The sequence below is a fragment of the Aegilops tauschii genome, chromosome 4 (assembly GCF_002575655.3).
Source record: "Aegilops tauschii subsp. strangulata cultivar AL8/78 chromosome 4, Aet v6.0, whole genome shotgun sequence".
NCBI lineage: Eukaryota > Viridiplantae > Streptophyta > Magnoliopsida > Poales > Poaceae > Aegilops > Aegilops tauschii.
In genome coordinates this window covers 126,375,819-126,390,234 of record NC_053038.3, presented here as the reverse complement: position 1 = coordinate 126,390,234, position 14,416 = coordinate 126,375,819, and the positions used below count along the sequence as shown (strand labels likewise).

General features: G+C 44.9%; 3 protein-coding genes across 3 annotated transcripts; 2 read left to right on the top strand and 1 right to left on the bottom strand.

The window, feature by feature from the left end:
* Window positions 1-13: 13 nt before the first annotated feature.
* LOC141020533 (scarecrow-like protein 9) lies at window positions 14-3,240 on the top strand. Its single transcript, XM_073496402.1, has one exon. The coding sequence runs from the start codon at window positions 796-798 to the stop codon at window positions 2,743-2,745; it is 1,950 nt and encodes a 649-aa protein (XP_073352503.1). The 5' UTR covers window positions 14-795; the 3' UTR covers window positions 2,746-3,240.
* A 186-nt stretch (window positions 3,241-3,426) lies between these two features.
* LOC109757761 (scarecrow-like protein 9) lies at window positions 3,427-6,479 on the top strand. The gene has a single exon (XM_020316587.4). It carries the CDS (start codon window positions 3,821-3,823, stop codon window positions 5,849-5,851), a length of 2,031 nt encoding a protein of 676 aa, XP_020172176.2. The 5' UTR covers window positions 3,427-3,820; the 3' UTR covers window positions 5,852-6,479.
* A 5,346-nt stretch (window positions 6,480-11,825) lies between these two features.
* LOC109757762 (protein DMP6-like) lies at window positions 11,826-14,173 on the bottom strand. Its single transcript, XM_020316588.3, has one exon. The coding sequence runs from the start codon at window positions 13,566-13,568 to the stop codon at window positions 12,909-12,911; it is 660 nt and encodes a 219-aa protein (XP_020172177.1). The 5' UTR covers window positions 13,569-14,173; the 3' UTR covers window positions 11,826-12,908.
* Between the last annotated feature and the right edge of the window lie 243 nt (window positions 14,174-14,416).

Sequence of the window (14,416 nt, the reverse complement as noted above, 5' to 3'; positions counted from 1 at the left end):
CAAAACAATCTTACTGTTTTGGGCAGCAAACATGTTGGACTGTTCTAGGTGCGCGCACCATTTTTGTGAAAAACAACGTTCATGTTGGTCTGGAAAAATATTCTAAACCAATACCCAAAAAACTATCTTTAAAGCTTTTTGAGTTCTTTTTTTTGCAAAATACCATGAATGTTAGTTCTTTGAGAAATTTTGCGTGCAAGTAGAATACTCGATCGACATGTTTGCAAAAAAGAAAAAAAAATCTATTTTGTTTGCATTTACTATTCATTTGGATGCATGTAAGCTCGGGAACATAATTGAATATTTGGAAAAGCATAGTGATATTTATTACACAGATGGGATGACCCGACACACGTCAATCTGAACACATGCATAGTTATTCCGTGCAACGCACGGGCATCTTACTAGTAGTATTACAATGCTAAACTTTGTTTAGTCGTTCAGTAAGGACTGTTGTTTTTCCTTTATTTTTGTAAATATTTGTAAATTTTGGTTGTTCCTGCTATCTTGGTGCTTTCATAATGAAAAGGACACGCTGCCAGGTGTGTTCGAGAAAAATAATCAACCTAGGACAGTCATACTATTGTGTGATGGGGACAAACAGGAGGATCAGCCATGTCCTGATATATACTATAGGACAATTCTTTTTTTAAGAACCATCAGCCATGTCCATTTGGAGGATGATCGTTGATTCCAAGTCTCCAAGCATGGGAAGAACCGACGCCTTTCTCTGTACAAGAGCAACCAGCCATATCCTTGTGGAGCGCAGCACCATCACTAGTTCAGTTCACCACCATGCCCATCGCCCGCGAGGAGTTGCTGGGACTGAAGGAACACATGGAGCCCCCGCCGCCATCTCCATCCGTCTACCTTGACATTCCTCCGTCGCCCTGTGGCGGCAGTGTCGGGGACCTGGTGCTTCCATACATCACTCGCATTCTGATGGAGGAGGACATCGACGACAGGTTCTTCTACCAGTACCCAGACCATCTTGCCTTCCTCCAGGCGCAGCAGCAATTTACCCAAATTCTTGATGATGCCAAGAACTTACCGTCCTGCGAAGGTGGCGACATGGAGAAGATGCATTCCGATGCGTCTTTGCAGGGTATTCGTGGAGGCAGCATGTGCTTGGCTGACAAGGACGTCCCGAGTTGGACGTTCTCGGATGGTGCTGAGGTGGACAATAATGGTGATCAGAGCAAACTCAACCGCTCCAATGAAGCCATGCTTAACTTTGCATTCTTGAAAGGCATGGAGGAGGCCAACAAGTTCTTGCCTAGAGACAACCAACCGCAGGCTGATGTCTTCAGCGTCGACCAAGCGAAAGAGATTTTTGGGCGAAGCATTAGTGGTGGGGCACGGAAGGGTCAGCGTGATGTGGACAAGCTGGAGGAAGTGGTGGGCAGGTCCAGCAAACTGCTGATGCCGGAGCTGGAAGAGGATGGCGCCCGCGAGATGATCAACAAAATAATGCTGAATAGTTACGAACTATGTGGGGAGACCATGGAGAAGCTGCAAATCACCATGGAGAACATCAGAGCTGATAGAAAAAATAAGAAGGCGGTGCGGGGAAAGCAGGGAAAGAAAGAGGCGGTGGACCTGCGCGGGCTGTTGCTATGCTGCGCACAGGAGGTGGCCACCGGCAACCGTCATGGCGCGGGCAATCTGCTGAAACAGATCAGGCAACATGCTTCCGCAACAGGAGATGCCGCTCAGCGGCTGGCGTATTGTTTCGCCAAGGGGCTTGAGGCCCGGCTGGCGGGCACTGGGAGCCAGGTGTACAGGTCACTCATGGCGAAGCACACCTCGACCATGGAGTTCCTCAAAGGTTACGAGCTGTTCATGGCAGCCTGCTCCTTCAAAAGGGTGGCGTTCACATTCTCCAGCATGACCATCTTCGATGCCGTGGAAGGGAAGAGCAAGTTGCACATTGTGGATTATGGCTTGCATTATGGGTGCCAGTGGCCGGGCCTGCTGGCTTGGCTGGCGACTAGGGACGGCGGGCCACCGGAGGTGAGGATCACCGGGATTGACCTCCCGCAGCCCGGGTTCCGCCCGGCTAAGAGGCTTGAGGAGACAGGGCGGGCACTCAGCAACTGTGCCCGTCAGTTTGGCTTGCCGTTCAAGTTCCATGCCATCGCGGCCAAGTGGGAGACTATCCGTGCCGAGGACCTCAACATCGACCCTGACGAGGTGCTTGTGGTGAATGACCTGTTCAATTTCAACACCTTGATGGACGAGAGCCTTGTTATCGACAGACCCAGCCCCAGGGATGTGGTCCTCAGCAACATCCGGGAGATGCAGCCAGATGTGTTCATCCAAGGTGTTGTGAACGGTTCGAGCGGCCCATTTTTCTTGGCGCGGTTTCGGGAGGCGCTCTTCTTTTACTCATCGGTGTTCGACATGCTTGACGCCACCACACCACCAGATAGCTACCAGCGCTTCGTTCTCGAGCGGGACATGTTCGGGCAGTGTGCTCTGAATACTATCGCCTGCGAGAGTGCAGACCGGGTAGAGCGTCCTGAGACATACAAACAGTGGCAGCTGAGAAACCAACGTGCAGGCCTCAGACAGCTGCCACTGAAGCCGATTATCACTAAGGTGGCATCAGGCAAGGTCAAGAGCCTGTACCACAAGGAGTTTGTTGTGGATGTGGATCAGGGGTGGTTGCTGCAGGGGTGGAAGGGGCGCATCCTATATGCTCACTCGGCGTGGGTGGCAGACGACACTAGCTCGGAGTATTAGCTGCCTTTTTCTGCATAGGAAAGGTTAATGTTATGGACATTAGTATAAGATACAGCTGAGGCATCCCCTCCCGTTTCCTTCAAACATCTTAAATTTCGCTCTTAGACACGAATATGAATAACACCAGGGTGCCACTGCCGCATGCTAAATGTCTCCTGTAAGCTGCCTTAAAGTTACATTTTTTTTAGACATTAAGTTTCAATTTTGATGAGTAAAGACTTAATGTAAAGGTCAATTGCTGTTGCAGCAGCAGATGTTTATGTGCTTCCAGTCATTCTTCTTCTTCAGTTATCTCATTAAGACATGATACCCGAAGAAGAAGATATATAATCTGTAGTCTCGTATAAGAGGACCAATAAATTCAGTGTCATGTGTAAAAGGATTACTGGAAATTGTTCAAAGAAAAAGGATAACTCAAATGTCTTGAATTTGTAATTTCTTTCTCTGCGTTTTCATCTTACAAATCCGTTTGCCTACTTGCAGGTGTCCAAGTGTGGAGCAGGAAAGAAACATAACTGAACATGGTTAAAGGTTACATGCATCTGGAAACTGGCTACTACTCCCTCCGTTTCTAAATATAGGTCTTTCTAGTGATTTCAACAAGTGACTACATACGGAGCAAAATGAATGAATCTACACTCTAAAGTATGTCTATATACATCCGTATGTGATAGTCCATTTGAAATCTCTAAAAAGACTTATATTTAGGAACGGAGGGAGTACATGTGAGCTAATCAATTTTCAGGATAATACTAGAGAATTTTCAATGATTTTACCTGCTAGTGCTACTACATGTCGAACTCACAACAGCCTGACATTTTAAAACATAAATTGATGTCTACAAGAAAGTTGACTGCTTCTGAAGTTGTGATCAGACAAGGACAGAATGCTGGCTGCGACAACAAGATGGATATAATCTTTCTCAAGAGCCTCTCTTTGTCCATGTGTGCAGGCGCAGGCCGGCCGGCGGACAGTTAAACTAACCTTGTGAGATGTGAAGCTACGATGGTTCCAATAGACAGCAACGTACTGTACGATGTCCGAGGTACTTGTTGGCTTCACATGAAATGGATGGATGACAGTGATACATCCACTCCACATCCAATATAGTTTCACTGCACCATCAGAGATCAGCATGCACTCCACTATGGCTGCCACACCGGAGGAGTTGTTGGGCCTCACTGAGCCTGCACCACTGTCCCCATCCATCTTCCTCGACCTTCCTCCGCCCCCGACGACCCATGGTGACTCACAGCAGCCGCAGAACGACCTGGCCCTGGAGTACATTTCGCGCATGCTCACGGAAGAGGACATCGTCGACAAGTTCTTCTACCAGTACCCTGACCACCCAGAGCTCCTGCAGGCCGAGCAGCCCTTTGCCGAGATCCTTGCCGACACCTCATCCGACGCCCACGAGTCCTTTGCCGCCTCCACCTCCATCTTGATGCCGAGCCAAGGTAACGGCATGGACTTAATGGTTTCCGGGTGCCAGGTGCAGTATCCAGCCTTCTTCTTGAACGGCACAGGCACAGGCACAGGCATTATGGAGCCCAGTGGTTTGGTGTTTCCCATTCCCAGCGAGAGCAGCACCAGAACGGACATGCTGTCGAGCATGGCTTTCTTCAAAGGCATGGAGGAAGCCAACAGGTTCTTGCCCGCAGACAATGTGATGGTGGCTGGCAGGGGGCGTAAGAAGAGGCCTGGCATGGATGGTGAGGCGGAGGCGGGCTTGGGCAGGAGCAGCAAGCAAATAACGGCGCTGCCGCGTTGTGTCCAGGAGGAGGAGGAGGAGGAGGAGGAGGAAGCCACCGCGCTGGAGATGCTGGACCGGCTCGTCCTCAACGGCTACGACGCGCACCCGGGCGAGATGCAGGAGGTGGTACGCGTCACCTTGGAGGACAAGGAGAACAAGGCAGCAATTGGCAGGCGCGGGAGGCGCGGGGCGAGGCACACGGTGGTGACTGACCTAGAGACCCTGCTGATCCGCTGCGCCGAAGCAGTGTCCAGCAACGACGTGCATGGCGCGAGCAAGCTGCTGGAGCGGATCAAGTGGCACTCCTCGCCGACGGGGGACGCCAAGCAGCGGCTGGCGCACTACTTCGCCCAGGGGCTGGAGGCACGGCTGGCTGGCACTGGGAGCCGGCTGTACCGAGCGCTCATGGGGAAGCACACCTTAACCATTGAGCTCATCAAAGCCTTCCATCTGCACATGGCTGCGTGCTGCTCGATGAAGGTTGGTTTGCTCTTTGCCATCAACACCATCTGCAAGGCCGTTGCAGGGAGGAGGAAACTGCACATTGTGCACTACGGCATCACCACCGGATTCCAGTGGCCGGACTTGCTCCGGTTGCTGGCCAACAGGGAGGGTGGGCCACCGCAAGTGAGGATCACCGGCATTAACACCCCTCGCCCTGGGCTCCGTCCGGCTCAAATAATGGAGGAGGCGGGGGACCGGCTCAACAACTGTGCTAGGCAGTTCGGCGTGCCATTCGAGTTCCGCGCCATCGCATCCAAGCTGGAGGATGTCCGGGCTGAGGACCTGCACATCGACCCAGACGAGGTCCTGGTCGTGAACAGCCTGTACGAGTTCAGGACCTTGATGGACGAGAGCCTGACCTTTGACATGGTGAGCCCGAGGGACATGGTGCTCAACAATGTCAGCAAGATGAGGCCAGCTGTGTTCGTTCAGTCCCTCGTCAATGGACCATACAGCGCGGCTTTCTTCATGACGCGGTTCCGCCATGCCTTGTACTACTTCACGGCCTTGTTCGATGTGATGGAGAACACCGTTCCACGGGACAACGACCAGAGACTTCTGGTGGAGCGGGACATCTTTGCACGCTCCGCCATTAACATGATCGCCTGTGAAGGCACAGACCGGGTGGAGCGCCCTCAGAACTACAAGGAGTGGCAGGCGCGGAACGAGCGAGCGGGGCTAAGGCAGCTGCCATTGGACCCTGATGTTGTTCTGATGCTCAAGGACCAAGTGAAGAGTCGGTACCACAAGCATTTCATGATCAGCGAGGATCACTGCTGGCTTCTGCAAGGATGGAAAGGCCGGGTGCTCTATGCACACTCCACATGGGCTTCTCAAGTGATAGATTGAAGTGCCAATACATGCAACTTTCATCAGTGTTTGGTGGTCTGTTGCAGTACCAGATGCGTGTTTGCTCCTCTTTTGTACTAGATGACTCGTTGCGCCAATGGCGCAAAGGGCGAGAGGGAGCCAAGTATTGTGAGAATATTTAGACACCCAAGTCGAAAACCAAATGTGGCCAACACTCTCGCATCCTCTGCTTGGAAGCCGCCTTTTCTCACCGGATCTAACATAGATACATGATTCTTCAAGAGCAAATTTCAGAGAAAATATAAAGCATGGAAGGCTTTAAGTTGTACTATTGAGACCATACCACCATATCTTTATTTAGTTTCTTTAGAAATCTAAAGGTCTAAGAGGATGGTACATGTGAGAAGCTGTGAATCCACAACAAATTACTAAACTAACTTTCAAACAAACATTTCAAGTTTGGAAGCCACAAAGAAGCAGCCCAGATCTCTCGTTGTAGTAGGCTTACTTGCACATTAGGAATGCTAGTAGCTTATTCTTTATGTATTCTGGAAGAAAACAAAAAATCAGACATTAGAAACGTCCAAGTAGCACCAAAAGAATAAAACAGGGGAGGTTAGAAAATACTCAAGCATCAGGATGGATGAGTAATTATCAAACAGAGACAAAAGGGAAAAAGAAAAGCAAGAAGCTCCTTCTCCCATTCTTTTTTGTTCCCTTTCACTTATATACATCACAGCAACACACATGCACTTTAACTATAGAAAACATAATTCACCATTGAGGAACAAAGTTACATTAGAACACCACATTTTATAAGGACCTGTTCTAATAACAATGTGCCACATCTGAGATAGAACATGAAAATGCAAATGAATAAATTCTCCATTTTTTTTGGTGAATTATGTTTTCTAATAACAATGTGCCACATCTAATAACTTTGTTCCCTACTTAGGTCATACCCAAGCCTACTTAGGTCATACCCAAAGTTACATTAGAGCACCACATTTTATAAGGACCATTAAGAAATAGTGACTTAATTAGTCTTTAACTAATATTTACAGAGGGAGTAGTATGGAAGGAGATTAGATGGCATATTTATCAATTCTAATAACATTATAGTTCAGGCATACCATGCAAGGAGATATTTAGACTGCATCTTCATATAATATAGTATGTCGAAGGCAACAGGAAAAAAGAAAGTATTTATTCATTGACCTTATGAAAGGTTGTGCATAGTGGCTCACAACGTGCCTTCTTTGCCTTCAAAAACAAAGACACACATGTCACCTTTTTAATCCTTGCTGCCTGGACAAACTTTGTCCAATTAGCCGAACTTGCATCTGAACACATCTACATGTGGTTTCAAGCTTCATGTGGTCCACGGTTTTTAAACTCTTCGAGATTATTAAGTGTGTATGGGGATAGTAAAGAATGAACCTGTTCGAGAAGATATAAACCAAGGAACAGATTAATATTATCAACGTAAGAAATAAGTATTTTAAAAGTGAACAGATAAAAAAATAGACAACAATATTATGCTTCAGAAGTAATTGAGGCTATGATTTTTAATTCCGACAATCTATATATCTTGTATACAGGGCACTATGTCAGTTCAGAACTGCAATTTAGTTTAATATCAAAGCAGACTTGAAGAGCCCCGCGGATGTTGATATTAGTTCATAATACTCATGTATCAACCGTACTAAAGTGTTATTTTGACCATCTGCAGCATATATGGAGAAAAGAAAAGATAAGCTAAATCCTTAGCATTACAATACCCCCAGGTCTGTATACTGTTAAAACAGGGGCTGCCTTAGCAAGTAGGATACAAACTAAACATTGATAATGAAGGCTTGATTTTGAAAAATACTGTTAGAATTCATATGCATGATCCAGAAAAGTACAGTGTAGGATGACATATATTTTGCATCAACCAATAGTAATAGAAAGAAAATTATATATTTATATTACAATCTTGCTATCTCAACAAATCAAGAAATAAATACATTGTTAAAGTGCCATAATTACCACACGCTTATGCAAGATCATCATGAAAGGGGAATGCTATCTTTAACACTCCCAGTAAAGACATTTAACTTTTATTACATGAAATGGAACAAATGTTACAGATAACCTAAGCATGATTGCAAGGATAGAACACGACCACTCTAGTAAACAGGAATAGAAGGAGATGATGCCTACTTTCACATGCTTGTCTATGTGTCTTACATGAATATTGTACAGGCCGAGGCCAGTATGTGCCATTCCATGCATATGTAGATGATTTACCTGCATAAAGTAAGAGATATCTTCAATCAAGTTCAATAGAAGAATAAATACACTAAAAATCTTTAACTTCTGAAGCTTAGACCATTCAGGAGGCCTCATCACTATCCCGACTCAAGCGTGTAAGGAAGATGAAGGCGGATATTGGATCTTGGTTTCCAAATTTGTGGAGGCAACCCTATTGCATCATATTTTCTCTTCAGCTAAAGCTCGGTAAAAGCATCCATGCCCTCATTTGATACAATAACCTAGTATTTTTACCTCTCTGTTCTCTCAAGAATATTTCTCTCAACAAAATACATGAAAAAAATGCATATGAGAAACAACATGTACCTGTAGAATCGGTTAGATAAGAATGGCTTGATAAGAATGCACTGCAGCAAACATGAACGCCAACTCCAATAAGCGAAAACTGAACTTGCGACTCTTTGTTATTTGTTTTCAGTTAACTATAAACTCTGTACCTAGCAGCGAAGAGCTTACAGGCTGAAAGAATTAAGCCTACTGGCCATAAAGGTACAGGCAAAGAGTGGGAAAACTAATTGGAACTCTTTCCTGCAGGCATAGCACAACACACATTTGTTCATTACTTCATAACTGAAACTGAAGAAGAAAATAAGTTGGCATTTTTCACTTACGACACTCCCTCTCAGCGAATCCCCTGGTTTAGAGGTTGTTTTTCTTTTTTCAGAATTTGATAGCAAACTTGAACTGTACCAAGAAAGGATTAGCATTGCAATGAAACAAAGGAAAAGATCCAATTAGTAGAAAACCTATAACAGAAGCTTCAATGAGCCTTTGTATAAACAAAATGGTTTAATTTGGCATCCCCTAAATTGTTGGAGTACTAAACAATACAAAGTAGGACAATGAGAATTGCATAGAGTTGAAAACTGAAACTCATGAAGTCAATAGTAAGATGTCAATCCTATTAAACCGTCAGGAATTTAGCTTGAGCATGAAGTCACACATTTCACTGTTTAAGTTTGAAACTATTGTTCTAAAAAACAATAATTATTTAGTAACACTAATATTTCTTGAATAAGTAGTTTGACCATAGTTTGACCACAGTTTGACCAGATTTGACCAAAATTCAAAAAAAACTGAAATAATTATTTAGTAACACTAATATTTCTTGAATAATTAGTTTGACCATTGTGTGACCACAGTTTGACCAGATTTGACCAAAATTCAAAAAAACTGAAATAATTATTTAGTAACACTAATATTCTTGAATAATTATTTAGTAACACTAATACTTCTTGAATAAGTAGTTTGACCATAGTTTGACCAGATTTAACAAAAATTCAAAAAAAACAGAAATTTGAGCATAACTTTTTTCCTTTTAGAATTTGAGGATTCTAAAAATTTGCAAACAGGCCGTAGGCTGTCAAAATCGGATGCGGATTTTCGTGCTGAACATTTTGATATATTATACTTTTTTCTCACATCGTATGCAAAAGTTATAGCCGTTTTACATTTTCCCTACACTTTTTGCAAAACATGTCCAAATTTAAGTTTTTAAATTTTCCTAACTAGTACATGTACTAACGTAACTACATCTGGAAGGATTTTCATTTTTGAAGTTTTTATCATTTTCTTTTGCTTTTTACAAAACTGAAAAGGCGATCCAAGGGGGGGGGGGGTAGAGTTTGAAAATGGGACCTTTAGTACCGGTTCGTGCCATGAACCGGTACTAATGCCTCAAACCCCATTAGTACCGGTTGGTGCCACGAACCGGTACTAATGGGCATCGCACCCTTTAGTCCCGGTTCGTGGCACCAACCGGGACTAATGCCTATACGGTGCCCTAGCCGCTCGAACCTGGACTAATGCTCACATTAATCCCGGTTCGTAATGCAACCAGGATTAATGCTCTTTTCTGGCCAAACCAAAGCCCTGTTTTCTACTAGTGGTTCCACAAGTTTCTTTCTTTCCTTTTTCTATTTTTATTTCATTCTTTCTTTCTTTTCCTTCTTTTAGTTTTTACTTTTTTTAAATATTTGACCATCTTTTCAAATTCATGAATACATTTTGAATCATAAACAACTTTAAAATCTGCAAACATTTGTTTTCAAATTTGTGTTTGTAATTTTTTTCAAACTCGTGAATGTTTTAAGCTTCATGAACAATTTTCAAATTCATAAGCATTTTCATACTCGCAAACATTTTTCAGATTTTTGAACATTTTTTAATTTGTAACCATTTATTCAAATTTTTGAATATTTTTAAAATTGCAAAATATTTTTAAAATTCATGAACATTTTTTAAGAGTCAATTACACCATAGTGCTAGAACTTGGCACAAAAGTTCGCTTTAGTGCCAGAACTTGTGGTGTATATATAAGTGGTTCAAGAACTTGGCTTGATGGTGCAAATACGGTGTTGTACATGCTTGCGGCGCGCCAACTTGGCGTAGGGCCTGCTGTCAGTGACAGGAAGGGGAGGGCAGGGCGTGTGGCTTGTCTTTTGCAAAAAGCCTCTCGATATTTTTTCTCACGAAAAAGTCCCTCGACAGAAACTGTACATAAAAAAGAAAAAAGAGAGTCGTTCGAACTCACGACCTACATGTCACCTGCGCCGGTGGCTTGCCAGCACACCAATTTGGAATCGATGTCAAGTATAGATACATAGGTTTTATATACTTTAGGCTTAACCATATAATTTAAGAATTTTAGTCCCAAAAACAAAATACAGCAAGTTACATAGCCAGGCATGCCACCCCAACACAAGAAGTCCAAAGTATAATTACACTTCGCATAACTTAAAAAAATCATGTGTTACCTACAATTTTCTTAAACCATGATGAATTTTATATACCACATGAATATGATATTAAAAATCAGGATTTTTTTCAACATATATAAGAATTTATTTAATATATAAAAATTCTAAAACTAATTAAAATATTTTATTAATATGTAAAATCATAGTTTTTAAAAAAATCATAAGTTAATTATATGGTTTTCTGTTAAATTAATACGTGGGTATGTTTTGATGTTATATGAATATGTTTAATGTAATTTATTTTATTTGTAATGCATCATTATAATTTAGAAGAGTTTTAAAATCCCCAAAACTAAATGTTGAAATTGTCCATGCTGACTGTAATTCAGTTCAACCACACGAACGTTTTCTGTTATGGTCATAAAGTGTAATTATACTGCAGAAATATGTTATCTCTTCGGTTGAAGTTGTATCCCTAGGCACTAATTTAATTATATGGATTTTTGTTAAATTAGTAGGTGGATTTGTTTTGATGTTATTTAACATTTTTAATGTATTTATATTATTTATATGTATATTATTGATAGCACATAATTATTACATTTTTTACCAAATTTAAAGATGCAAAAAACTAAAATATTGAAAATGGTATTATTGACTGCAATTCAGTTTACTCACACGATCGCGTAATTAGACATCACAAATAAGTGACCTTGTCTGTTGTGGTGGTATGCCCAGGCACGTATTTACCCTAAGGTTCCTGGTTTGAATTACCAAGCATGCACTATTTTTGAGATTAAAATTGTTCAGTTGAAATATATAAAAGATGTGTATCCTCACGTGACAACAAGGCCGTCTAGGTGGGCTGGCAACCGCAGGTCGTTGGTTTGAACCTCCGGCGAACCAATTTATTTTCTGTATTTTTTGTAAGAGAAAAAATTATTGAGGGGCTTTTAGCAAAATAAAAATAGGCCTTGCCTTCCCTTTCTGTCATTGACAGTGGGTCCCGCCATGCTGGCACGCCTAGTCCGCGACACAGGCATATGCAACACCGTATTTGCACCATCAAGCCAAGTTTTTGAACCACTTATATGTACACCACAAGTTCTAGCACTAAAGTGATCATTTGTGCCAAGTTCTAGCACCAATGGTGTAATTGGCTCATTTTTTAAATTTGTGAACATCTTTAATCTTGTACATCAAATCATGAACACATTTTAAATTCATGGATTGTTTTTGTAATTATGAAAGTTTTTAAAAATTTATGTACATTTTCCAACTTGTGAAAAAAAATTCAAATTCATGACATTTTTCCAAATCTGCAGAAAATAAATAAAAACTGACATGTTTCAAGCGATCCGCTTGCTATGTTTTTTAGTACAGCCCCGTATTTTTTTTTCTGAAGAAGATACAATCTGCTACTATTTTTTGGAATGTAAAACGTACAACCGGCCGTAAAAACTGGTAGTGCAGGTGCTACACGGGAACAACTAATCCCTTGAAGCACTCCCGCAGAGGTCATTTTATTGAGCCTCGGAGCGTGCCAAGTGATGCTTCAAGTCGTCGCTATGTATCACGCGTTGGGCACATATTCGGAACAGCAGTGCTATACACACGATAGAATGCACACGATTCATAGACGATACTTAAATCCAGCCAGACATGCACATGATCGACAAGGGCACCAGCCGGTCTTAATTTCGTTTATTTTCTCCACTTGTTTTCAGGTTTAGGGACATTCTCTCCCACCTTTGATCAAATGGAATTAAGACCGGAAGAGGTAAGACAAAGCGTAGCTCTCACTTCCTGGTGGCGGAAATTTTAGAGGAAAATGTAAAGAAACTAACACCAACTGAAGCGGAAATTTCTCGATGGCTCTGGTGGTGTGCGAATTATTTCCAAAATAAAACAAGAGTTTGTCTAGGACACATCTAGATGTGACATAATTATGTCACATCTAACTTGACGTTCACTATGTTTATGGTCTGTTTTTTTTTGTCCCAACCTTTTTTTTTCCTTGGTGCTATGTTATTTGTGAAAGCTTAGATGTAAATTAGACAAACTGATAAAACAATATTGATTCATGACGTGCCTGCGACGGGGAAGCCGATTCCCCGGCGCGTGGACGGGAACATGGCGAACAAGAAGCTCCCCGCCGCTCCGGCAGACATGGGCACTGCGGCGAGCAGCTGCCTCGTCGTGGCGGACTCCACGGGGTAGAAGCACGCCACGACGTTGCTGTCCACCATGGCCACGGCCAGGAACACCACGAACGACAGCACCCCGTGCAGCACGTCCCTCGCGCGGAGCCGGTATCTCTCGTCCCGCGGCGGCATCTGCTGGGCGCCGTCGATGAGTCTCAGGCGACCGCTGGGCGTGACGAAGCCGTAGCGCACGGTGCCCGTCTCGTCGCGGTAGCTGTCGGTGAAGCAGAGGAGGAAGCACGAGAGGGCACAGGCGCCGATGAGGCAGCCGGTGAGCGCGCGGTTGGCGGCCGTGCAGCTGCCGTCGGCGGTGAAGGTCGGCGAGAGGAATTCGAAGGCCAGCACGGCTCCGGTGGGTAGGTGCTTCGCGAGGTCCGCGGTGCTGCTCAGGGCCTTGCCTACAACGGTTGTTGTTTGTGTCCGGCCGTCAGCGTTGCCGAGCAGTGGAGCCTGCTGCGCCGCCGGGGACGACTCGGGGTCGACGGCTGGCCGGGACGACATTGGATTAGGAGCAATGGGATTAATGGAGCTGTGCATTGCAGCCTTCGGATTTATCGCTCCAATTCGGTAGCACTTTACGTACCATGTGTGCAATGGAATATTTGTTCACGTGAACGTGATGAACAAGGCCTCGTTATGCTTGGACTGACCAAGCGAAGAACTTTTGTGACTTGCGATTTGAGACTACCTAAGAGCACCTTGGTGACTTGGGATTTGGGATTACCACATAGCATCTCTAGTCCTTCCTTGGAACTTAGGCCCCGTTTGGAACAAGGGAAAATCGCAGGAATTTTGGAGGATCGAATTCCTATTGAAGCTCCCGCGCCCCCGCGTCGTCTCCCTAGAGGCGGCTCGGGCGGGAACCCTAGCCGCCGCCGCTCGACCACCTTCCCTCGCCGCTGTCGGCAGACGTCGCCAGGCAAAGCCCGCCGGCGGCCGGCGGCGGGATTCATCCTCTCGCCCTGGGGTCTCTCCTGGCCTCGTCCTCCCCGTGCTGGATCTGGTGGAGGGCGTGCCTCTCGCCAGCTGCGCTGCGGTGCTGCTCCGCCGGCGATCCTCCTATCCCACGCCCCGGTGACGTCTCCGCTACTCTGCCGGCGGTCCTCCTTCCCCGCGCCCCAGTGACGTCTCCGATGCTCCTGCCCCACCCTCCCCCCCCCCCCCCCCCCCCCCCCCCGATCTTGCGGTGGCCATCGTGTCTCCCGCGAGCTGCGCTACAGGTGCTGCTCCCGCCGCTGGTCCACCTCTTCCCGGCGCCCTGGTGGTGGTGTCCCCCGGCCCCTTCCCCCAAAACCCAATCTCCGACTGCTTCTACTACTCGGTCGGCCCCTAACCTCCGCTCTTGCTGCAACCAGGCCCACCGGCGGCTGCCTCTCCCGGTGGCT